This window comes from Triturus cristatus, chromosome 6 (assembly GCF_964204655.1).
Source record: "Triturus cristatus chromosome 6, aTriCri1.1, whole genome shotgun sequence".
In the NCBI taxonomy this organism is placed as follows: domain Eukaryota; kingdom Metazoa; phylum Chordata; class Amphibia; order Caudata; family Salamandridae; genus Triturus; species Triturus cristatus.
The window spans coordinates 1,781,435,797-1,781,461,868 of record NC_140589.1 but is presented as its reverse complement, the minus strand read 5'-3'; the positions used below and the strand labels follow the sequence as shown (position 1 = coordinate 1,781,461,868).

The following is a 26,072-nucleotide window of genomic DNA, read 5'->3' as shown; positions in this document are numbered from 1 at the left end:
CGTCCAAGTATGGGAAGATGTGAATTTGTCGTCTTCTTAAGTGGGCTGCTACCACTGCCAGACATTTTGTGAAGACTCTGGGTGCTGTGGTGACTCCGAATAGGAGAACCTTGAACTGATAATGCTGACCGTCCACTACAAATCGAAGATATTTCCTGTGAGCAGGGTGAATGGGAATGTGGAAGTAGGCGTCCATGAGATCTAAGGTGGCAAGGAAATCGCATTGTTTGAGTATAGGAAGGACCTGTTGAAGAGTGACCATATGAAAATGGTCTGATTGTATGTAGAGGTTTATTGGTCTGAGGTCCAGGATGGGCATCAGGGTTCCATCCTTCTTTGGAATGAGAAAATACAGGGAGTAAACCCCTGTGTTTTGATGATGCAGGGGAACTAGTTCTATTGCATGTGTTTTTGTAGGAGGGAAAGCACCTCTTGTTTTATAAGCGTTTAATGCTCTGTTGACATTGAACGCTGTTTGGGTGGTATGTTTGGGGAGTTGAAGTGAGCTCTAGGCAATAACCGGATTGGATGATTTGTCTCACCCACCTGTCCGTGGTAATGGTGTTCCAGACAGGTAGGAACTGTAGCAATCTTCCCCCGACCGGAGTATAATGGTCCGGGGTGAGTCATTGTTTGGAGGTGGAGGCAGTGCGAGTATTGATAGTTTTGCCTCTACCCTTGTTGTTATTGCCCCTGTAGCCTCCTCTGTAATAACCTCTGGTAGATGAGGTCTGGGTGGGACTTTTATAAGAGGAGAAGGAGTTATCAGTGGTAAAACCTCTAGAGGCGCCCCTATAAGAGGAGCGACGAAATGAACTTCTGGGAGTTTGGAATTTTAAAGCTCCCATTGATTTGGCAGTATCAGTATCTTTTTTCATCTTCTCCAAAGATGAATCTACACTAGGCCCAAATAAATGTTCCTGGTCAAACGGTTGGTTTAGTATGGTAGTTTGAACCTCTGGTTTGAACCCCGAAATACGTAGCCATGCATGTCTGCGCAAAAGGCCACTGGTATTAATAGCTCGGGAGGCTGTGTATGCAGCATCCAGAGCTCATCGAATGGAGGTATTGGTTATAAGTTTGCCTTCCTAGATGAGATGATTGGCCCTTGTTTTATATTGATCTGGAAGGTGTTGTAGTAGGGTCTCTAGTTCGTCATAATGTGCCCTATTGTACCTAGCCAGCAAAGCCTGCGTGTTGGCAATTCTCCATATGTTGGCTGCTTGGGACGCTGTTCTTTTACCAGATGCGTCCAACAGTTTTGACTCCTTATCAGGAGGTGGAGCATCGCCTGTGGTTTGGGAGTTAGCCCTTTTCCTGGCATTGGAGACTACCAAGGAATCTAAAGGAAGCTGCCCTTTAATGTAAACAGGGTCAGCTGGGGCAGACTTGTATTTCTTTTCCACTCTGGGGTTAATGACTCTAGCCCTTACAGGATCCTTAAAGACTTCAGGAGCGTGTTTGATTACCCCTTTTAACATTGGGAGAATGGAAGTGGACCTTTGAGATGGTGCAAAAGTGTCCATGAGGAAATCTTCTTCTATAGGGTATGTGTGCAAATTCACACCGTGGTATTCTGCAGCTCTGTGTATGAGCTGAGTGAATCCTATAGTATCCTCTGGAGGGGATGGTCTAGATGGGTAGATATCATCTTGTGGTGTATCAGGAACATCTGGTGTGCCATAATTGTCCAAATGGGTCATTAGGGATATTAGGATGACTAGGGTCCCCTAAAGGTTCATCATCCCCTTCCTCCCCAAAGGCGTCATCATCCTGAGGTGGAGGAGATTGTGAGGGTACTGGAGATGGAATAGGGGAGATGTGGTGTGTAGGAGGAGGTGGAGAAGGAATTCTTAAAGGAGAAGTGGCAATATCTCTCTTCTTTAGAGGAAGTGGAGCTGGTGCAGGTTTGTCCATTTTCCTTTTCCTGGAAGGACTACTAAGTATAAGTTGACCTGTCATTGGGTCTATTTCGAGAGTTTTTTGGGTTTGATCAGGTCGAAAAAGCTCCTCCTCTGGAGTGTGTTGTTTCGGTGCCGATTTTTTCGGGTCCGACTGTGTGTGGGTGGCACAAGTTTTGGAGTTGTTTTATGCTCCTTAGGTTTAGAATCAGGAATTTTCCTGGGTTCCGTTGGGGTCTTCGGACCCGGTTGTTTGTTTGGTTCCGATGATTTTTTTTCAGATCCGAAGGTTCAGTGCCAGTGGATTTCGGTGCCGAATGCGCCTATGTGGAACCAGGCTTCGGTGCGGACGAAGACAATGGTTTCTCTTTGGGTTTGTCTTTTGTTTTTGGTGCCAGGGATGGGGTTTCGGTACCAACAGTAGGCTGGCTCGATCCTGAATGGCCTGAAGGCTTATGTGTCGATTTCTTTGCCGAGCTCGGAGGCAGGGCGTGGGAAGTTTTGTCCCGGTGTCCACCTAGGCCTGAAGGTGAAGGTGTTACCGAAGCCTTTTTATGAATGGGTGGGGGGTGGAGGGGTCGACGTCAGTACTTACGACCCGCTGCCCTGGAGTGATGGGGTCGTCTTCGATGTCGGAGTCGTCGGCTTCGGAGGCGCTAATGTTGCCATCTTCGATCTGCTCCTGCTCCGGTACATTGATGCCTTCTTGGAAGATATCGTCAGGTATCGATGTTGATGATCGAGCCATGCTTCTTCGAGCCAGACGATCCCGTATTGTTTTCTTGGGGCGGAAAGAGGCACAAGCTGGACAGTCTTTGGCCCCGTGCTCAGGCCAAAGGCAGAGGTTATACACCTCATGAAGATCAGCGTGTGGAAACTTGGGTCCACATTGAGGACACTTTTTGAAAGGAGTCCTTTCCATGAGCCAAAAGGCCTGATGGCGCAGCTAGGCCTGAAGGCCTGCATCGACGACCGGAATAGAAAAATTCATGTTTGTAGAGATGCGCGGCGAATGGGAAACACGATCAAAAACAATACCGAAGAATGGGTGAAGGATTGCGGGTCGAAAGGTAGAACGGTAACGACACCGAACTGGAGCGTGACAAACACATCCGAGCCCTATGGCGGAAAAAAACCAATCTGAAGATGGAGTCGATGCCCATGCGCACTATTTTCCAAAGGAGGAGTCACCTATCCCATGACTTCCAAATACTTATTCCAATACAACAACAAAGTGCAAACATCCGGGCCAAACACCAGATGGCGATCTATGCATAGTGTGTGATCTGCAGCTCATATGCCTCGAACAGACAGTTTTCAAAGTTAATAACCGCAGAGGACAGTTATGAAGAGGCTCAAAGAGAGAGCACATTAAGTATGTGAGAACCAGGTTCAAGTCCCACTGAGGTATCACAAAAGGAATAGGAGGGAAAAGGTGAATAATGCCTTTGAGAAATCTATTGACAACAGGGGACTTGAAAAGGGAGGGCTGATCAGGTAGCCTGAGAAAGGCTGAAAGAGCAGAAAGGTAGCCCTTGATAGTGCCCAGAGCAGAGCCCTGCTGTGCCAAAGAGAGAAGGAACAAAAGGACCTCAGAAAGAGGGGCAGAAAGGGGATCTACAGCTTTCGCTGTGCACCATGCCACAAACTTGTTCCACCGACAGGCGTCCATAGATTTAGTTGAGGGACGCCTGGCTGCCAGAATCACATTACAGACCTCAGGAGGCAAGTCAAATGGTGTCAACTGTCTTCGCTCAATCTCCACGCAAAGAGGTGGAGGCTGGACAGGTTCGGGTGGAGGACCATCCCCTGTTGCTGCGACAGAAGATCCTCCCGAAGAGGCAGTCGAATCGGGGGATCCACGCTCATAATGTGTAGCTCGGGATACCAAACTCTATGAGCCCAGTCCGGTGCCACAAGAATGACTTGGGCCTGGTCGCATCTGATTTTCTTCAGCACTCTGGGTAGAAGTGGTATAGGCGGAAAAGCGTACAACAGACCGCAACTCCACTCACGCCGAAAAGAGTCAACGAGCGAGTGCCGCCTTGGAAACTCCAACGCGCAGAACTGCTGACATTGCGCGTTCTCTTCAGTGGTGAATAGATCTAACCCAGATTCTCCCCAGAGCAGAAAGAGACCTTGTGCCACTTCCGAGTGAAGACGCCATTCGTGATCCATCAGGCACCGGCGGCTGAGTTCGTCCACCCTGGTGTTCAGAGAACATGCCAGGTGTTGAACCGTCAAGGAGATGCCTTGACGTTCCAGCCATGTCCAGAGGCGTAGAGCCTCCTGACATAGGGTCCATGACCCCACCCGCCTTGTTTGTTGCAATACCACATGGCGGTGGTGTTGTCTGTGAACACCTGCACTACCCTCCCCTTGACAGAGGGAAGGAATGCTTTCAGTGCAAGTAGGATCGCCCTGAGCTCCAAAAGATTGATATGGAGCTTGGACTCCGCCGGAGATTCCGCCGGAGACCAGAGGCCTCTGATCTCCGCCTCTCCCATGTGGCCGCCCCATCCCAGGAGGGACGCATCTGTCACCACTGCGTGCTCCGGTTGGGGAAGGAAGAGGGATCTGCCGCTGACCCAACGCTGGTCCGTGAGCTACTACTGCAAGTCTTGTGCAGTGCCCTCTGAGATCTGGACACAGTTGGACAGTTTCCCCTGATGCTGCGCCCACTGGAACTTCAGGTCCCACTGCAGAGCCCGCATATGCCATCTGGCATGGTTGCTTAGCAGGATGCAGAAGGCCATGAGTTCCAGAAGCCTCAAGGTCGTCCTGACCGAAACCCAGGACAAGGGCTGAAAGATCGGAATCATAGCCCGAATGTCCCGGACTCGCTTTACGGGAGGATAAGCCCGAAACTGCGCCGTGTCCAGAACCGCTCCAATGAAGAGGAGCTTCTGAGAGGAAATCAGGTACGACTTCGGCACGTTGATGGAGAACCCCAGCAAATGCAGGAGGTCGGCCGTAGACTGAAGGTGGGAGACGACTGCCTGGGGCGAGCCCGCCTTCAACAGCCAGTCGTCCAGGTAGGGGAAGACTGAGACCCCTGATCTGCGCAGATGAGCTGCGACCACCGCCATCACTTTCGTGAACACCCGAGGGGCGCTGGTACACCCGAGGGGCGCTGGTAAGGTCGAAAGGGAGCACGGTGAACTGAAAGTGCTTGTGCCTACCATGAACCGCAGGTAACGCCGGTGGGCCGGCAGGACGGGGATATGAAAATAAGCATCCTGCAAGTCCACCGCTACCATCCAGTCTTGCGGGTCTAGGGCATACAAGACCTGAGCAAGCGTGAGCATCTTAAACTTCTCCTTCAGGAGGAAGCGATTGACATTACGGAGGTCTCAGATAGGACACAGGCCCTTGTCCTTCTTTGGAACCAGGAAGTAGTGGGAGTAACAACCACGACCTACTTCTGGCGTTGGAACGTGCTTGATGGCCCCCTTGGCCAAGAGGGCCACAACTTCCTGCTGGAGAAGCGCCAAGTGATCCCCCGACATGCGGTGGTACCGAGGCGGCATGGCTGGAGGGGAAGTCTCGAAAGGAAGGGAGTAGCCCCTTCGGACTATCTGCAGAACCCACCTGTCCGAAGTGATGGTGCACCAGTGGGAGAAGTGAAGGTGAATCCTGCTGCCCACTGGCATTTGGTGGGCCTGAAACACCGGACTAGGAAGGTTTTGAGGCAGTGGTAGCAGGGGCGGTGGTGGACTGACCCGTCTGCTGGCCCCGTGCCCCACTTCAACAGGCCACCCGACTGCCGCTGCGCTGAGACTGTGGCTGCGCAGGCCGGCAGCTCTGAAAGGAACGCGTTTGGGTGCCTCGTCCCTGACCTCTAAAGAAGCGTAAGGCAGACCCCAAGGGAGCGCACGTGGTGGCATGACCCAAGGACTGGGCTGTAGCCCGAGAGTCTTTAAAGCGTTCCAAAGTGCTATCCGTTTTGTCACCAAAGAGGCGCGTGTCATCAAAGGGCATGACCACCCAACGGGTCCACGGAGCCCGAAGGCGTGCCGGAGGGGCCCGATGGGGCTAATAAACGTCCCATGGCCGACAGGAATACCTGTATTTCTTCTGGAGTCATGTACGGCCCCAGGAAAGGCGGGTAGGCCGCAGGCAACAGAGGCTCCACCGGAGCCGCGGGGGAGTGACCACCCGCCCCCTCCACCGTGTCCCGTGACCGTGGAGGGTAAGACGAAGAGCGACGTCGCTTCTTCGACTTCTTATGGCGCTTTGACTTACCTGTCCCCGATTCCGACAAACGGTAGTGTTGGCCCCGCGACCTGTCCCTTGACCTCCCACGGAAGCGGGACCTGGAGCGTCGCGGAACCGATTGCCAGGCCTCCAACAACGTTTGAGAACGCTCCCGCAAAGCTTTCGGTGCCATGGCCCAACAATCGGGACAAGTCTCAGGGTCATGGGCGTGCCCCAAGCAGAAGAGACACACGTCATGCTGGTCTGCCACCGACATGTTCCGGCGGCAGTCCCTACAGGACTTAAACCCGGGCATCTCTACTGCACCAGAAGTCGAGTACTCGACAAGCAAGAGAAACAAGTTTCAGAAATAAAGTTAAAATATTAACTAGGAGTACCGCTCTCTCTCAGATATGTGTTTGCTGGCGCGGAAAAAGAAAGAACTGACGTCAGCGCGTGTGGGTGCGTCTAAGTAGCTCCGATGACGTCATCTTGGTGAATACGACGCCAGCGACTTACGCTGAGCCGCACGATGACGCCTACCGAGGCGCAGGGGTACTGCTGACGAAAACATTCCGGATCTATTCTGACGCCTGGGGATATTCTAATGTAAGGAATCTATCACTAACGTGTCTCTTTCAGATATATTTTTACAAAGGATCACAAACACAGTTTGAGCTCTTTGATCAGTACAAAAAAACATTTTCTGGCTGGAAATTGGGTCAATTTTTCTAGCTTTTTTTCTGTGACGATCTTCCGAATGCTATACCCTAGGATGTCCTCTGCCCCTCCCCCCAACAGAAAGCTTGTCACTTGATCCTTTTCAGTGCAGGCACAACTCAGCTGTAATATGTTCATGCCATCTACTGTGTTTATGCAAAGTTATTTGAATGTCTCCTTATCCTCCTTCAGGCATACATTTTTCCATTTCTCTTTGGGAGAGATTTGATGCAGACCGTGCACCCTCTTGGAGGATCCCATGCGGGCTACCAATATTCTAACTTGATGCTTTCAGACATGTGGGTGCAGGAGCTTGAGACAACACTCAAGAAGAGTGCTCAGCCTGTTTCCATATGAACTAGAGCATAATAACCAAACCAATGTGGGTGAACTAACCAGATTGCAATTGCTGCCAAAATGTACATCTGATAATACAATAAATCGCTTAAAGTGAAAAATTATGCAGCATACCTCCTCCTTCTCAGGACTGTTTCTTGACTCCACTTCAACTTGCAGAGAAATTGTGTCACCAATGCTTTTCCTCTTTGATAAACGATCTTCATCTGGTAAACAAACCAGCAAGTAAAATATGTAATGTACTTCAGTAAATAGTGGAGAAACACCCTGACCACTTAAACACAAGCATGGGATTATAGGCTGTGAACAAAAAATAAAAAATAAATGGAATAATAAATCTAATTAAGAAGAATGGATAGTTTTCAAGGATTTGTTCCATAATACATTTTTTGTCACTGAGGTACACTTGTTTCAAAATGTATTATGTTTACAGTTTTGTTTGCTATTTTGTGGAATGACTAAATGAAATGGTAATATTTAAAGATGGGTGCTGACAAGAATCTTCTTAGCTGGAGGTATGTTGATAATCAGTCTTGCAGAGATGAAGGCCCTATATCTCTGAAAAGCCAGACAGTTTAAATAGTAATGTACATGTGGGGGTCTATTTTTTCTGTTTTTTCATTGTTAGAATAACAAACGTCAATGCAAACAACTGGGACTCAACCACCAGGTACCCTCAAACAGTAACCACATTCTCAAAGTAGTGTGACTTTTTATTGATATTCCAAATTTCAGTAAGCCAAACAACCATAATATCTACTTTATCTACAATAATAGCCATTTCCTGGAGCAAGGTTACAGGACCATCCATCATATTTAATTGACAATCATATATGCCATTTCAATGGTCATTAGGGTACTATATATTGCAGCAACAGAGGTGGACTTAAGCTGGTAAAGGCAAAAGAGCCTTTCTCCAACCAAGAAGAGGATGCCATTAACGTAGACTCTACATTAAAACATGATTTAAATCCTAACCATGCACACTATAATAAACAGAAATAATACATGCCACTGGTTCCATCTAACATATCATGGCTATCTGAACAGATGAACCTTCCCTTCTGAAAGTGCTGTCAACATATCTGATTAATGAACAGGAACAGCCCCTTCACTTGCCACATCCAGAATGGGACTAAGGATAAAATTCACATTTTGATTTTACACTACAGATGGCACAGGAGAATGGTTATGGACTTGAAGAAACTGTTCTGTGCAATTATCACTTATCAGTAAATTGTTGAGCTTCGGTAATGGGGGGTGAAGGCTTGGGACAAAAAAAAAATATAGTATGTAAATACAACCATGAGGTCAAAATAATATATTAATTTAGTTCACTACTAGACCAAATGTAAAGTTAATATTTAAAACCATGGACGAAATATAGCTAAGACTCTCACAGCCACTACGGTATCAGCTAAAGTTGAAAAATGTGAAGATCGCTGACCAAGTAAAGTATTTGGCTTAAAAGAAGCTTATGAAGCATGGCTGAGGGGTCACATCAGCAGCCCTCAAATTACAAAAGCAATAAGGGTGGGAGCCCCAGCAGTCAGTGAGAATTAGTGAAGACTGATATCACTCCGATCCAAGATCCCAAATACTGTGGTCTACCCACATGGTCAGCAGAGAGTTCCTCTGATCAGTATATTTCAAGGCAATCCACACAACACACTAGTGGACTTCGCGTTTTAAAGGTATAATAGTGAAAAACGAAACAGCCAGGGTTTGCCAGTGACGCATACTTCAACACTGCAGTGGGTTTATGGTTAAATAGATCAGCAGCAGTAGCCACATACAATTCTAAAAGAGTCTATAGCTTTTACCTTTTTTGCAGTTATTTTACCTTCACTGAGAACTATCTTTTTATTAACCTCAATGTTAAATGGACCAACTCTTTATCTTACTCAGGTCTAATGTACTTCAAGTCCATTAGTATGTACAGAGGTTTACCATCTTTCTTAAAAGTTGTTACAAAAGTGCAACCAGTGCACACAGGCAGCAGCACCTGCAAAACACTGGACTACTTATAAAACAGATTTGGCCAGAATGTTCTTTTCTCTTCAAAAGATTGATTCTGCAATTGTGCTCTGCTCTGTCAGAACAAAGACCCACCGTTGCCTGCAGGACAGAGTATCTGCAAACTCTAGAATGAATTAAAAGTAGGTTATCCTTTCACCCAGATGTCAGAGTTGTCCTTTGTTTTCTAAAGTTATAATTTATAATTTGATTTGTGGCAAGTACTGGATATTATGCTTTCTGGTTTCCTTCTTGATTGCTCCCAGAAACCACAAAGGCAAACTGCACTTTAATATACATGTGAAAGGTGTCAAGTGTCTCCTTAAGAGAGTCCCATTTGGAGTAAAAGCTGCCAAAGATAGAAAATCTCCTGGACAATGTTGGTAGTTCTTGACTGAATAGGATAAATGATGCAGAGGTTGTTAAGAAAGGCATTTAAATTAGCCTGCAATGGGGTTGGTTAAGAGCACAGCATAAAGGTCTTTGAGGCGAGGAAATCCAGTTAGGAAACTGCAGCAGAAAGAGTGAGTAAAACTGAGGGACAAAAAAGAATGTAAGTGGCTGATAAAGACAACAAAAAATAGGGATATGAGAGCATTGTGACGCAACTTTCTCCGACTAAGGACTTTTTACACATGGTCTAGGCAGGAACTGATTTCACATGAAAAAGGTTAAGACAGTCTTCATTTGAGAGATTCAGAAAACAAATCCTCTAAATGGGACTATGTTGCATAAGAATAGATTGAAGGCTAGTCACACCTTCTTCAAGAAAGTGATATTTCCTTGAGATGACAGGTGTAAAAAGAACCGTCTGTTTAAATTCCTTCCTCTTTTCCAAGCTCCAGAGCTTTGTCAGCTTATTCCCCAGCTCAGCATTTTGCTCCGCTCATGGGAGACTTTGCCGCCAGTGCCGAGCTCCTCAGACCTTGGAAACACCGATGCTGACTGGACTGAACCGAACAAACTCCTCACTGGACCCAGAGCATGAGGACCAAAGATCCATTGTCTTCTCTCCTGTAGACATGAGGCCAAGTGAGCACAAAGCTGCTTCTGGTGTGCCCGAGATGTAACAATTTGATATTCAAACTGCTACTTTAATTAAGTCACCGGCTGGTCCATGAAGCAATATATTGGCTGAAAGTACCACTTAAGAGAAATATTTGCAGGTTAATTTCCTTGTCTGGAACTTTCCTGGCAAAAGAATTACAACCATAATGTCCTGTCCAGGTAAAGAATAGCTAGATGATAGGGCTACTATTCTTATAGACACCCTTATAGACACCGGGTCAAATAAGTTTGCAGCTCAATGAGCGGGTACCTCTATGAAGCATATAAATGATCTTTTCATGTAGCCATTAGTTCAAAACGTATCCCCTGATAGGAAATCAAGTCATGTGCCATTACAGAATTTGGAATGAGTTTGGAGTGGAACTTCTACAGAACAGTCCCAAATCTCTCAGGATTCGTATGTCATGCCATAGTAAAGACTCACACTCCCCATATGTCAAAGCTTTGAGACAAAGAAAAAAATCTATAACTACCCTACAGAAAAAGTAGAAGAACTATTCACTTTTGTGCAATTGCCCTATCCTATGTCAAAGCTTTGAGCCAAAGAAAAAAATCTATAACTACCCTACAGAAAAAGTAGAAGAACTATTCACTTTTGTGCAATTGTCCTATCCTGGAATACACTTGATAGGTCAAGTAGCAGAAGTCACAGATAGTGAGATATTTTGCCTTCAGCAAATAGCATACCTACCTGTTGTTGTAGCCACAAGTCCCAGACAATCTGATAGTTCTATAGCTGTAGTCCCCAGAACGAACAGAAAATACAGAAAACAGTCTCAGCTACTGTTTTAAGATGAAGAAACATTGGTAAATAGTAGTCAGCGATATGCTGGGGTTTGATCAAAAGGTCCTCAAATTGCGGTTTATGGGACTCCTATGAATGGTATCTGAAAACTGCCCAACAACCACAGCGGTAAAGCCATACAAGCCAAGGACTTTGAGTGTGCCATTGGAAGAATGAGACAAAGCTTCAGAACCTCCATTTGTGCAAGTGCTTCAACGGACTGAAGTTTTTTCCTTCATTAATTTTCCGTCAACCATGAGCTGTATTGTATCTAACCCGTATCTGATCCTGTAAAGCATCATCTGATAAACTCTTGAGAGTGGCAAAGGGCAAGAAATGACCCTCTATGTTTGAAAGTGATTTTTTTCCGGGGTCAATCTTTAATCTCCATTTTAGTTTCTGTACTTCATGTTGGCATGATTGTGTGAGGTAGTGTTAAAAGATAGGGGTAGAAAGGGTAGAGGAGGGAAGGTGAAGAATTGCCTGGAAGTGAGCAACACTGGGTTAGATGCTGAAGCATGGTTGCAACTGCAGACGAAGCCCCAAGCAGTTTTACTAGATTTTCTGGTTGGTAAAATCAGGTTCAATTATGATTTAGCAGAGTGCAATTCCACATGAGATTTCAACTCCGACTAACTAGTAATCAGGCCTTAAAGCAAGTCTTTAGCTCTTTGCTTGTTGCAATATCATCGCCACAGCACATATCAAGTCTTCAGGAAATTTCCCTTCTCAGCATATAATGTTGATTTGCTACAGTGCTATCAAATAAGGGGGGAGGAGACGGAGGTAAAGGTTAGGTTCACCCTCCGAGGTAAATATGGTGTAAAAAAAAAAAAAATCAGTAAATGTCAGATCTAAAAACCTAACCATGGGAAAGGGGATTCCGCTAAATGCGCGAAAAAAAACCCCTATCCTCAGAAAAGAAAAATAATTTTCTTGAGTCCCCTCACTCACCCAGGGTTGCCGCTAGGTGACATGCTTCATCATTGGGGCCATTCGAAACAGCTGCTGATCGGGGAGTGCTGTGACTTGCGGAACTACGTAGGAGCACTTTTTATGAAAAATGTGTAGTGCAGTGTTGGTGGAGTGGTGGGAATGATGTTAAAAATACCTAGCTAGTGAGCTAATATTTTATTCTTGCTCCTAGTTGGTATGGATAAAAAGGGGTTAATAGTAGGGAAAATTGTTACAATTATGTTTATACAGTCCCTAATATTCGTTCAACATCAATCAATCAATCACATAATTTGTAGAGCGCACTACATACCCGGTAGGGTTTCAAGGCGCTGGGTGGGGGGAGGGGGGAAGGTGCTGTTACTGGTCGAAGAGCCAGGTCTTGAGTTGTCTCCTGAAAGTCAGCAGGTCTTCGGTCTGTCGCAGGTCGAGGGGGAGGGTGTTCCAGGTCTTGGCGGCGCGATGGGAGAAGGACCTGCCTCCGGAAGTGGGTACGTAGAAGGAGAGTCGACTGTTGAGATAGGCTGGGCCGGTTTTGTGGAGTGCCTTGTGTGCGTGGATCAGGAGCTTGAATGAGATTCTTTTGTCGACTGGGAGCCAGTGCAGGTTCCTCAGGTGGGGGGTGATGTGGTCGTGGCGCGGGACGTTGAGGATCAGGCGTGCGGAGGCATTCTGGATTCTCTGTAGTCTGCTGATGAGCTTGGACGGGGCTCCGGCGTAGAGGGCGTTTCCGTAGTCGAGTCTGCTGCTGACTAGGGCCTGGGTGACTGTTTTCCTCGTGTTGGTCGTAATACATCTGTAGATCTTGCGGAGGGTGTTGAAACAGGTGGAGGAGACTGCGTTGACATGTTTCGAGGTATCCCCTAAACCTCTTCTTCTGGACCACATGGGGACCAGCCCTCTGCGTGCCACTCCTGTGAAAACCTATAATAAAGAAGAAGAATGCATACCTAATGTGTGAGCACCCAATTTACAATTATACGGTTTTAATTTATGACTCGTAGTATCTGTTCAGGGAATTAAACAGAATTGAAAATTAGCACATAATGCCTGCCCACCTCTCACGTGGGCAGGTCCATATCAAATGCGGTAATCCGATCTATGTGCTCCTCTATAGTTGGTGTAGGTGTCCTTAAAAATAATGGTTTATTAGTGCTTGAATCTAATGTGACATACTAAAACATCAGATATCTCCTTTGTGAGCAAGTGGGAAACCTGTTGAGGAAAAAGCCCAGTCATGCTCGCAAACGATGTTTGAGAAGACCGTAGCCTTCCCACAAAAAATAAAATAGCCATGGTTTATGGCAAAACACTATAAACAACGGCCATTTTATTTTTTGCGGGAACGCTACGGTCTAGTCAAATATCATTTGCGAGCATGACTGGGTTTTCCCCACTGCCTTTAAAAACACACCGGGAGACGGACACGCTAAGATGCGGTTCGCTTGGGTGCCTGTAGGTGTTATCAGACGGAGGTGTGCTGTGACAAAGTAAGAAAACAAGTTACTTACCTGTAACTTTGGTTCTCCAGTATTGGTAACTTTCATAGATTCCCATTGCTTGTATCATTCCCTGTTGTCGAGATGGGAGTCCCCGGTATACATAAAATAGCCATAGAGATAAGTACAAAAAAAGAATTAGGCCTAGGCCCCTTCTAGTTTTGTAGCACATCCACCTCTTTTTGCAAAAGAGACCAAATAAAATGAACAGCCAATCAGAATAGCCTCACCCCATAGAACCTTCCTGAGAGAGCCTCAGAGCCTCAGATTTACGTAGTCGTTGTGTAACAGTATAACAGAAGATGCTGAAGGCTGAGCTTTCCCAGGGGAGGAGGGTGGGCGCATGGGAATCTATGAAAGTTACCAATACTGGAGAACCAAAGTTACACGTAAGTAACTTGTTTTCTTACTCCAGTATTGGAACTTTCATAGATTCCCATAGCTTGTATCAGAATAGCTAGCAGTAAGAATGAACATTTTGTGAAGCAATACAGTCTTATAAAACATTGCAAGATGCATCATGTTCAGTACAGATATTGATCCCACACAGTCAATGGGAAATAGAACAGGAATCAACCATCAGAGGAGAAACATAAAAAGCATTTAATCTTGCAAAATGTGTGAAGAGCATACGAAAACAAAAGGAAGGAGGGTTAGAAGGAAAAGCTCACCACTCATTGAAAGAGGTTCCTCAGGACTGCCTGTCTCACTGCAACAGTGTAAATAACAAGGGGACCCGAACAGGTAGCTTTGGACCTCGGGTGATTACTTATTTTTAAAGAACAAAGGTCCTTGGCTTAATGATAGATAATAAAGACATTTCGACATAGACTTCAATGAGACCTATGGAAAGACTTCCAATGTCCAGCCGGACAAAGGAACATTTATTTCTTACAATTCAAAAGGAATAACAAGGAATGAAAGACCAGAAAGAAAATAAATTAAGGGCACAATCCTGTACCGAGCTTTAACAAAAAAAAAATGAAAATGAGAACAGAAATGACAGGCAAAAACATGGGGAGCAAGTAGTGGCTTACAATACAGTGAAAACTTAAGTAAGCTCTAACCAACAGTAGCCACAATAAAATTTTCACAATGGATAAATTGCGGTACTGTTTGGAAAGTCGACGTTTCGATCCCTAGCTCCAATGCAATGGGATCATCCTGAGGACTACAGAATAAACTATTGCCTGAATATATGACGCCTGTGGGATTTAAAACAGGAAAAGAGGAGAAAAGAAAACATAATAATGTCCACCATTAATTACACGGTAGTTTGTCAGCAACATTAAAAGTTGTAAGGAACAGATGTATTGTCTGTGAATAAGAATAAGGAAAAGGACACAGGGAAAGTAGCACATGCAATGGCAATTAAGTGCATATAATACATCGGTGAGCAAACAAGGTGAAGAGCCTTATGCGTGTGAGTAACAGAAAATCACAATTATAGCAGCGGGCTTGGCCAAGGTACCTGAGTGAATAAAGAGCAGTGAAACGACGCAATGGAGTAAGACAAAATCATGCTGAGGCGTTTTTCGGAATTGGACAATCAATAATCACTATACGTTGTCAATTTGTGGTCGTAGCGTGTTAATTGAACCGTGGTCGGCAAGAGTTGCAACAGCTGTGAGGGAAACAGTCACGTATATTGACGACGGAGGTGATGCGATTGTGAGATAAAACAATCTAGTTGTGGTGATTAGGGGTTGTGAACAACTATGTTGCGAAGCATCGTCGTGAAAGTGATAAGGAGCTAATGAAGGCTAACCTTGTAATTTGGCTCATAGTGTGCCAGAATCCGGGTAGATGGCCATTAGAAAGCCGTTCAAATATCTGGAAAAAAACGGAGCGAGAGAATTTGTGAGCCGTTAAGTTGGTCACGTCAAGTGCCCAGGGAGTGGGGAAGCGGGAGGTAGAGTACCTTGAATGCGGAATATGGACCGTTGTATGGGAGATAAGGAACAGTTCCTGATGTCCACTAAAGGGGGGCGTCTGCAGATGTAACAAGGATTGTGTAACAGCAAACGATGGCTGTTGGAATATATAGAGCTGTAAAAACAGAATGGGGCGTTAATATAGGAATACCGAGGTCAGGAAATTATGCCTGATATCTCGGGTGCTATGTGTAGTGCTTACCTCAAAGGAGTCTCTAAGGACCGGGGTGAGTAGTCGTCAGGTCTTCCGTTCGTGCGAGCGTGATAGCTGGACCGGGTTGTTGGACCTGCCATGATGTATTTGTAGGAACTGCAGACGCCAAGCGCGCGTGGAGATGAACGAGGGACTGGGCGGTGAGAATCTGAAACGGCACCGATGGGGGCCATTTTGGAAAGGGATTGCTGATTGTGCCGACAACTTGGAGGGGTGGGGGGGGGGAGAGTGAGGGTGGTTGGCGCCGAGTGCTAATTAAGAGGAAAGACGTCGCTAGTGCAAGTGTGTTATCTAAATAATTCTTAAGTGTGAAAGGACATATGTGGTATATAAACATCTATGATATAAATGAAGTTCAGACAATAAAATGCATTATCAAGGTGGACAGTAACAGAACAATTGGAGACTGGGAGAACCTGTGGTCCGACATCTTGAGGGAAGGATTATTGCGCTTATGAAGGGCATACCAAAGGAAACACTTCTCACGGTCTTAACTTGTCTAAAATTAAATATACACAAGCATTATTTATCATAGAAACGATCAACATTAATTATTCGCTGCTAATGGTAAATAGGAACCGGATTGGCATTATGTACAATTTATATCAACAATGTTTAGTGCTCAGAGCAAAGTTGTCCAGTCCTCTGTTCTATGGAGTCCATTGCGAATTGAATCAAAGAGTATGATTGATTTTAGTTCCTCTCGGTTGAGCAATTGGGCCATGTTTCCGCCCCTTGGGGGCAATTTCAAGACTTTGAGAACGGTCCAACGTATGTCATCCTCGTTGTGGTTGGCATCTGAGAAATGGTCAACAAGGGGTGCATTTAGTGTCCTACATCGGATGCGACTTCTGTGTTGGCAGATCCTTGTCTTGACTCTTTGTGTTGTTTGTCCAATGTAAACTTTCTGGCATGGACAGTGGATGAGATAAATCACATTGGATCTGTTGCAATTTGAGAATGATTGACAGTGCACTGTGATGTTGTTGAAAGTAAAACTTTTGCCCTCGATAGTGAACAAACAAACATTACAGACACCACATTTTGAATGCCCAATAATGGGGGGTAGCCCCCAGACACCCTCGAGAGTAGAGGCGTTGGAAGAGACAGGTAATGCAGCTCTGATCAAATGGTCCTTCAAGTTTTTGCACTTTTTGAATGCGAATAAGGGTTTATCAATGTTGAGACTACCTGCATTCAAAATGGGCCAGTGGTGTAAAATCATTTTCCTCAGTTTGTTAGACACAGGGGAGAAGGTTGTGACGCATGCAATTCTTTGCAATTCTTTTTTTGGTTTCGGGGTCAGCAGAACTTCTCTGGGACAGTACCAAGCTCGTTTGGACGCATTTTTTACAATGTTTTTGGGGTATCCCCTGTCTTTGAGTTTTGATGCAAGGACAGTTGCCTCTCTGAAGTAATCAGCCCTACATGAACAATTTCTTCTGATTCTGAGGAATTGGGAATACGACAAAGAGTCCCTTAGGGCCCTGGGGTGATTGCTGGGGTAGCTCAGGAGGGTGTTACGCTCTGTGGGTTTACGGTATAGGCTTGTAAGTAATTCGCCTTCAAAATGGAAAACCGTAAGGTCTAGAAAGGCGATGGAGTCACTGTCAGTGGTGATGGTAAAGGACAGCCCTGAGCAATTATTATTCATCCAGTGTAGGAATTGGTGCAGAACAACGACTTCTTGTATCCAAATAATGAAGAGATAGTCGATGTATCTGCGCCAAAAGCCGATACCTGGAAAAAAGGGATTTGTAGGGGTCAGGATGACATTAGTTTCCAATTGGTCCATGAAGAGCACCGCTAGATTTGGGGCAAAAATAGCCCCCATAGAAGTGCCCTTGATTTGTTGGTAAAAGGTATTGTTAAACATGAAAAAATTGCGGGTAAGACATAGTTCTAGAAGCTGTAGGATGAAATTACTGGGAACAGCATGTGGGCGTGGACGTGAGTCCAGTGTCTTATGTATTACCAGGAGGGCAGCCGTCTGAGGTATATTTGTGTACAGAGACTCCACGTCCATGGTACACAGGTCTCTGACTCGGGATTAAAGGGATGGTGTCCAATCATATTGATCATTGCCATTGAATCTCTCACATAACATTGAGTAGTTGGGATGAAATCTTTAATGAAGAAATCCACATATGCACCGAGCGGTTCTAAAATAGAGCCGCATGCGGAGACGATTGGTCGGCCAGGGAGGTTGGTGCTATTTTTGTGAATTTTTGGGAGTGTGTATATTACAGGAGTCCGTGGTGTTTTTACGTTCAAGAAATTGAACTCTTTTTTGGAGAGGAAGCCTGCAATCAGACCCTCTGTAGTGGTCTTGAGGATCAGTCCCTGTATCTCTTTTGTGTGGTTTGAAGCAAGCCTCAAGTAATGATCTCTGTTATCGAGTTGGCGTTTTTATCTCTGCTATATATGTTGTTTTTTCTTGGAGCACTATGCCGCCTCCTTTGTCTGCACTTTTAATTACAAGGGTGTCATTTGCTTTGAGGTGATTGATTGCTTGTTGTTCTTTGAGAGTGATATTGAAGGGAATGAACCTTTTGTTATTCTGTATACTGGATAGGTCCTTGAGAACCATTTTCTCGAGAGTGAGTATTTCTGTGGGTATCATGCCTGCGGATGGCAGGAAGGTTGATGGGGGCCGGAAAGGTGTATTGGCAATATGGTCTGGTGTAGGATGCAGTTGGAAGAAGGCCTGTAGGCGGATACGCCGGAAAAATCTAAGGAGTTCAGTCTGCAGATCCATAAATTTAGGTGGAATTGTGGGGACGAAAGATAATCCTTTTTTGAGGAGGGAAAGTTCGTCTGCGGCCAATGAATAGGTAGAGAGATTAAAAATGGGGATAGTGTTAATGTATTGATCTAAGGAGTGACCTGTCGTTACCATTGGTAAAAATTGTTGCGGGTCTTCCGCTCCCCTGGTGGGTTGTACCACCGTTGGGTTTTCTTCACTCTGCCACGTTGGGGCGGGTCTTGTGGGCCTCTGGCTAAAAAAGTATTTTGATGCGAGCCTCCACGTCTTGTGGTGCTACTGCCCTCTCCGGGTCAGAACTATCTGATGAGTCAGCTGAGGTGTCTGAGAAACCTACAAGATTCTGGCGTCTGCTGTAGCGGCCCCACGGGCGGTTATTTTGGTGAGTGGAGTAGGATCTGTTAGTATAAAAATCTTTATGTAGATAAGGGTAGGTTGTCTCTACACTGTAAGTTTTTATATCTTTCTTGATTTTGTTGGCCTTTTTTGTTCTGTTCAATTCTATGGAAGTCTGCGACTGTTTTCTCTATTTGTTCCAATAATGTTTTGCCTTCGGTTGTGGGGTGTGAGTCTTGGGTTTGCTTGAGGATGTCAGAGATCTCTATTTCCAATGTTTTAAGAGTTTCAGTGGCAATGTCAATACCAAGAACTAGCCAGTGGCGTGAGCAAGTGGTTCCAATATAGCTAAAGATAGAAATGTACTTCGGATTGTCAGTAAAGATCCCGGGAATATTGCGTACCTGTAGACCTAGGGGAATGACTTCTGCCTTAAGGTAGTCTGTGAGCATCAAAATCATTAACTGCAATCGGACCTGTTTTTTCCTAAGTTTTTCAAGTTGGTCTGGTATTGAAGTGTTAGATGAGGTGGGTATATCTGAAGGGTCAGATAGTAGTGATGGGCCTGAGCAGAGCTGTTTGATGTAATCGTCCGTGTATAGTGGTGCGAAAGTTAGGGATCGAAACGTCGACTTTCCAAACAGTACCGCAATTTATCCATTGTGAAAATTTTATTGTGGCTACTGTTGGTTAGAGCTTACTTAAGTTTTCACTGTATTGTAAGCCACTACTTGCTCCCCATGTTTTTGCCTGTCATTTCTGTTCTCTTTTTCATTTTTCTTTTGTTAAAGCTCGGTACAGGATTGTGCCCTTAATTTATTTTCTTCCTGGTCTTTCATTCCTTGTTATTCCTTTTGAATTGTAAGAAATAAATGTTCCTTTGTCCGGCTGGACATTGGAAGTCTTTCCATAGGTCTCATTGAAGTCTATGTTGAAATGTCTTTATTATCTATCATTAAGCCAAGGACCTTTGTTCTTTAAAAATAATGTCTAACTGCAACGTCACTACACATTGATGAATCCAAGCAGTAATGCCTTGTGAAGGTATGGGCACTGCTCCAGGTCGCTGCTCTGAAAATGTCCCTGATGGGAACTCCGGCGAATAGAGCCGCTTAAGAAGACATAGCTTTCGTAGAATGCACCCGGACCCGCCCCTCAAGGGGCTTGCCAGCTGCTTGGTGACAATAATGGATTGCGCTGGCAATCCAACGAACAATCCCTGGCTTTGAAAGAGGAAAACCTTTGCGAGGAGCACTGAAGGCCACAAAAAGCTGTGTCGACCTCCTGAGGTCTTTGGTACACTGTAGATAGAACTTCAGACATCTTTGCATGTCCAGAGAGGGGAGTGCCCTCTCCGCTGGAGTAGTAGGCCGAGGAAAAAAGGACTTGAGAATAACTGGCTCATTCAAGTGAAAGTCTGAAGGTACCTTTGATACTGAGAACTAATCCTAAATGTATTCCAAAGTTTCTTTCTTAAACTGCAGGAAAGGTTCCTGAATAGTGAGAGCATGCAGTTCACCCACTCTTCTGGAAGATGTTAAGGCGAGAAGGAGGGCCACCTTCCATGGGAGGAGTTTAAGGTCCGCCCAATGAATCTGTTCAAAAGGATGCCTCATGAGCTGAGTAAGAACCAAGTTAAGCTGCCACAGAGGCGGTGGAGGCTTAACTGGAGGGAAAACCCTAAAAAGTCCTTTAAGAAATTGTTTCACAATCCTTGCAGACCAGAGGGAAGTTCCAGAGGAAGTCCGTCTGAATCTAGAAATGGCCGCAAGGTGTACTTTGATGGAAGAATGATTTTGCCAATGCCAGAATGTACAGCAAAATTTGATGAGGAGCAGAAGAGTAGGGATGAATGTTTTCTTGCTGGCACCAAAGGCAGAAACGCTTCCATTTTAAGCGATATGTCTTATTTGTACTTTGGGCTCGAGCCTGAGCAAGTACCTCTCTACATTCTGACGAGATATTTAGATCTAGAAATTCTCAGTGCTCAGGAGCCACGCTGATAACTGAAGAGATCTCGGATCCGGGTGTACCACTTGGCCCTGGGACATCGTCAACAGAGAAGGAATCGGCTGCAGATGAACTGGACACTCCAGGGAGAGTAGAAGAAGCTCCGTGAACCAAAACTGTCAAGGTCACGCCGGAGCCACCAGAATCATTTTGCAGGGTTCCGCCGGAGAAGCCTGGGAATCAGTGGGATTGGAGGAAAAGCGTAAACAAAGCGCCTGACCAGGCCATCGAAAGCGCATTCCCCAATGATCCCGGATGGCGATGCCTGCTTGCGTAGAGTCTAATTTTTTGTTCTCCGGAGTGGCAAAGAGATCTATGGGCAGAGTGCCCCAGAGTCGGTAAATCCCCTCCAGAGTGGCGTGGTCTAACTCCCACTTGTGGCTTACAGATTTCAGTCGACTGAGCATGTCCGCTGTCTTGTTGAGGACACCTGGAAGATGCTACACAGAGAGATATCTCTTGTTGGATTGCCCATTCCCAAATCGCCTGAGCCTCTTTCGATAATCGACGAGTCCTTGTACCTCCCTGCTTCTTTACGTAGTGCATGGCCGTCGTGTTGTCAGTTCGGACCAGGACATATGACTGCCGAATCCACGGAAGGAAGGCCTGCAAGGCGAGACGAATCACCCTAAGCTCCAACAGATTGATGTGAAGTAGACGATGCTGGGGCAGCCAGCGGCTGCTTACTTGAAGGTCTTGTAAGACTGCTCCCCAGCCTTCCAGTGAGGTGTCTGTTGTAATTATTAGAGGATCTAGGGTGACCCTGAAGGTGAGACCCTAGGAGATGTTGTCCTTGTTCGTCCACCATGCTGCCGCCTCTCTCATAGGCTGAGTGACTAGGATCTTGTCCTCGAAAAGAGCAGTCTGCCTGGCGCCACTGCAAATCCAGTTGCTCCTGGAGGGGGCGCATTCGTAACCTGCAATGGGGAATTAGAGGAATGCAGGACGAGATTGACCTGAGGAGGGACTTGTAGAGGCAAACTGACAGTGACCCTCTTCGTTGCAACCGATGAGCTGAGGTTATCAGCTTTGTCTGTCTTGCCTTTGAAGAGAACGCTTTGCAGGAAGAGGTGTCCAGAATGGTCCCCAAGAACTGGGCTGATTTGGACGGGCACAGGACTGACTTTTCTGTGTTGAGCTGAAGCCCCAATTGACTGAAGAGCTGTGTGCAGGTCCTGACAGCTTTTTCTGCTGCATGATGAGACGGAGCTTTTAGCAGCCAGTAGTCCAGGTAAGGGAAGACCTGCAGCTTCTGCTTCCTGAGAAACACCGCCACAGGGGCTAGTATCTTTGTGAAAATCCGCGGAGCGGATCCGAGTCCGAAAGGCAGGACCTTGAATTGAAAGTGGCTCTTGGCTACTGTAACGCGTAAGAACTTCCTGTGGGCTGGGTGGATGGGGACATGAAAGTATGCGTCTTCGCGGTCCAGAGTGGCCATGTAATCTGCCGGTTTGTGGAGCCACAAAATGTCCTGTAAGGAGACCATCCGAAACGAGAGCTTGATGAGATAGGTGTTTAGCTCCCTCAGATCTAAAATAGGGCACCAGTTGTCTATGGTCTTTTGAACTAGAAAGAACTGGGAGTAGAATCCTTCTCCCCGTTGAGAGCGAGGGACCGGTTCTATCACTCCTTTGAGGAGTAGTTGGTGCGCTTCTGGACGTAGAAGATGAAGATGTCTGGAAACGGTGGCGCGAGGGGACTTGGATGGTGGTTGATGTTAAAAGAATATGGCCCGATTGAACTATCAATCAATCAATCAAGATACTTATAAAGCGCACTACATACCCGTGAGGGTCTCAAGGCGCTGGGGGGGGGAGGTTGGGGGGGAGAGGGTGCTGCTACTGATTGAATAGCCAGGTCTTGAGGAGTCTTCTGAAGGCCAGTAGGTCTTGGGTCTGCCGTAGGTTGGTGGGGAGGGTGTTCCAGTTCTTGGCGGCAAGGTGGGATAAGGTTCTGCTGCTGGCGATTGTTCTTCGGATGCAGGAGACTGTGGCGAGGGCGAGTTCAGCGGAGCTGGCGGGTGGGGGTGTAGAAGCTGAGGCATCTGTTGAGGTATGCAGGGCCGGTGTTGTGGAGAGCTTTGTGTGCATGGATGAGGAGCTTGAAGGTTATCCTCTGGTTGACGGGGAGCCAGTGCAGGTCTCTCAGGTGGGCTGTGATGTGGCTGCGGGAGGGGATGTCGAGGATCAGACGTGCTGAGGCGTTCTGGATGCGTTGCAGTTGTCCCAGGAGCTTGGCCGACGTTCCTGCATAGAGGGCGTTTCCGTAGTCCAGCCTGCTGGTGACGAGGGCCTGGGTGACTGTTCTTCGAGTTTCGGTGGGGATCCACTTAAAGATCCTGCGGAGCATTCGGAGGGTGTTGAAGCAGGATGAGATGGCGTTGACCTGTTTAGTCGTGGAGAGGGTGGAGCCCTAGGTTGCGTGCGTGGTCGGTGGGTGGGAGACAAGGAAACTCATCGACGAGCCCGTCGACAGAGCCAAAGAAGACGCTGGCAAAGTCTTGGACGTCGTCGTCGACGGAATAGATGTTGTCGTCGTCGACGAGCAAACTTTTCTCTCAGCTTTACCCTCAGATGGGACAGAAGCTGGTGTTTTAAAAGTTTTCATCCCATCAGGAGGAGGAGGAGAAGAAGGCACATAGCTCGCCTTCTGTTCCCGTGCCACTCCTGGGACGAGTCCTTCTCTCTCCTTTACACCTTGGTGAGGAGATTTGATGGGACTACGCCCGTCAGACCAATGAGATGTCTTTTGTCAGGCTTTGGAAGGGGGTGTCTGACGAAGTAGAAGGAGAAGACCTACCCCTTTTCAGAGAACTCCTGGATGAAGTAGCAGAGGAAGCATCATCACTGTCACTGGAGACAGGATCCTTTTTTGACTTAAGCTTCTGGAGCCAAGTTAACAGACTTCCCTCACGGTCTCGCAAGGTCTTCGTGGAGAAGGTCCGACAGATTTTGAAGTCATCCGCCTTCTGGTCAGGATACAAACAATAAATACAGTCTTTATGTTTGTCTTCCACATAAAGCCTCTTCTTGGAGCAGGTGGCACATGCCTTGAAGAGAGCCTTCTTCTCTTTGTCTGACATGTTCACCACGTAGTGTAGATTGTAGAGAAAAACACAGGTTCAAGATAAGGGTAAATAGGAAAAAACTGAGCAGAGCTCAGTGGAGACTCCCTTGTACAACGTGCGGTAGAAAATCTGAGGCTCTCCCAGGAAGGTTCCATGGGGTGAGGCTATTCTGATTGGCTGTTCATTTTATTTGGTCTCCTTTACAAAAAGAGGTGGATATGCCACAAAACTAGACGGGGCCTAGGCCTAATTCTTTTTTTGTACTTATCTCTATGGCTATTTTATGTATACCTGGGACTCCCATCTCGACGACGGGGAATGATACAAGCAATGGGAATCTATGAAATTTCCAATACTGGAGTAAGTCCTTTTTCCTCAACAGGTTTCCTGATCATTTGAAAAGCACAATCTGTGTCTCCCATCCACGTTTTTGGGCAGGCTCAGTAACATGCTTTAGTGGCAGCCTTCTAACTTTCCTTCCTTCTGCTAACAGCTAACTACAACGCTCTGTATCTCTCTAAAGTGTGACTACCAGCCCCTCTACCCTTGCAGACCATGAGGCATAGTATTGCCAAAACATAAGTATGTTCCAGGTTCTGTGAGAACATTATGTGTTTATATGTTGTATGTTATGTGGTGTCTTTTTCTTCACAAGTGTTTTTAATAACAATTTTTCTGCATTTAAACCATGCTTGCTCACAAAGGAGATATCTGATGTGTTTTAGTATGTCACATTAGATTCAAGCACTAATAAACCATTGTTTATAAGGGCACCTACACCAACTATAGAGGAGAACATAGTTTGGATTACCAAATTTGATATGGACCTGCCCACGTGAGAGGTGGGCAGGCATTATGTGCTAATTTTCCATTCTGTGTTATTCCCTGAACAGATACTACGAGTCAAAAATTAAAACCGTATGTAGGAGAGTAGGGTCTGCTATCCTATGGTCACCCCAAATTTTTGCTTTTTGCTTCACTGGTTTTTGACATATTGAGGCTGTGGGCCTGCTAATCAGACCCCCAGCCTGCTGTTCTCTCTAACTAAATTGACACTATGCACCCTAGGTGCATAACCAATTGGAATTGGATCACCCTGTGAGCCCCTGTACCAGTGTACACTAGGTACCCAGGGCATTGGTGTATCTAAGGCCTACCAGGGGCTGAAGCATGTATTATGCCACCCCAGGTCTGGCCTAACAAATTTGACACAACTGGCTGATCACACAGCTGGGGTAAGTTGGTGTAACCACCTCTTACTTAGGTGTGGTATACCTATAACTAACCTTAAATGGGACACATGTTAACCTATAAGTCACTCCTATGGCAGGCCTTGACAATCCTGAAGGCAGAGTGCTTGGTTCCATGTGAGATGGTGCTCTGGCATGAGCTGAGCCTGTCTGCAGTGGTCGGAACAACTTCCTTCTACCGTTTCGAGATATCGTCATACCATATACTCTTAAGTGCATTATGAACCTCGCGGTTAAATGCTATCTTTGGTTTGGCTTTATCAAAACATGTCGAGTAAGGTGTCATACGAATTGGAATACTAACCCCTCGCCAATTCTGGCGACGGGGTTAGCATTCCACCCTTCTAGAGGGACACGACATGTACAGTACCTGAATCCCGGGTAAAATCAGACATAGCCTCAGATCCACAAAATGGATGCTGCCACCAAAGACACAAGTCTGCCCTCCTGCTGCTGGGAGTCCTTCCAGCTTGGGAGACGTGGACAAAGGGTTTCCTGCCAGGGGAGGTGCGAGCACCACCCCAGACAGGATTTTGTGTATTGGTCAGGTAGGGCTTGAAAGGAATCAGACATGCCTGAGGCTCACAAGGAGCCTCGGTGCATATGCCAGTTCAAACCGGTCCTGGGGCACACCAGCCCCAGACCTGGGGCGAGCTGGACAAAGGATTGGGGGTGTAACCACCCCCCTTCCTGGTCCCACCCTTAGGGAGGGACCTAGCAGGTAGTCCGGCCCCTAGAATCCGCTTAAAGGTAGGAGCTGTGTCCTAAGACTTCAGACATCCTGGAATCAACTTACTACAAAGAAGAAGACGGGAACTTTGACGCTCTGCTGCACAGAGGACTGAAGGAAATCTCCCCTATGGTCAGGGAGTGACCATCTTGCTAACGCAAGCACCAACCAGCTATTCAACTTCTGCTTTGCCGCCGCCTCCCGCCGGAGCCCGAGCCCAGAGCCCGACAAGACCTGGACCTCCAGACCTCTCACCGCCCGATCCACAGTC

At 46.4% G+C, this 26,072-nt stretch overlaps 1 protein-coding gene across 5 annotated transcripts in view; it reads right to left on the bottom strand.

Annotated features, from left to right (window-relative positions):
- The window catches only part of EFR3B (EFR3 homolog B), a 1,026,989-nt gene that overhangs the window by 127,821 nt on the left and 873,096 nt on the right, over positions 1-26,072 (bottom strand). For all 5 annotated transcript variants that reach the window (XR_014963209.1, XM_085613091.1, XM_085613090.1 and 2 more), the window contains one exon: positions 7,290-7,381. Coding sequence is in view for 4 of the 5 variants with exons in the window: in XM_085613091.1 (XP_085469217.1) it covers positions 7,290-7,381 (92 nt within the window). In the remaining variant the exon portion in view is untranslated. The remainder of the gene's footprint in view (positions 1-7,289; positions 7,382-26,072) is intronic.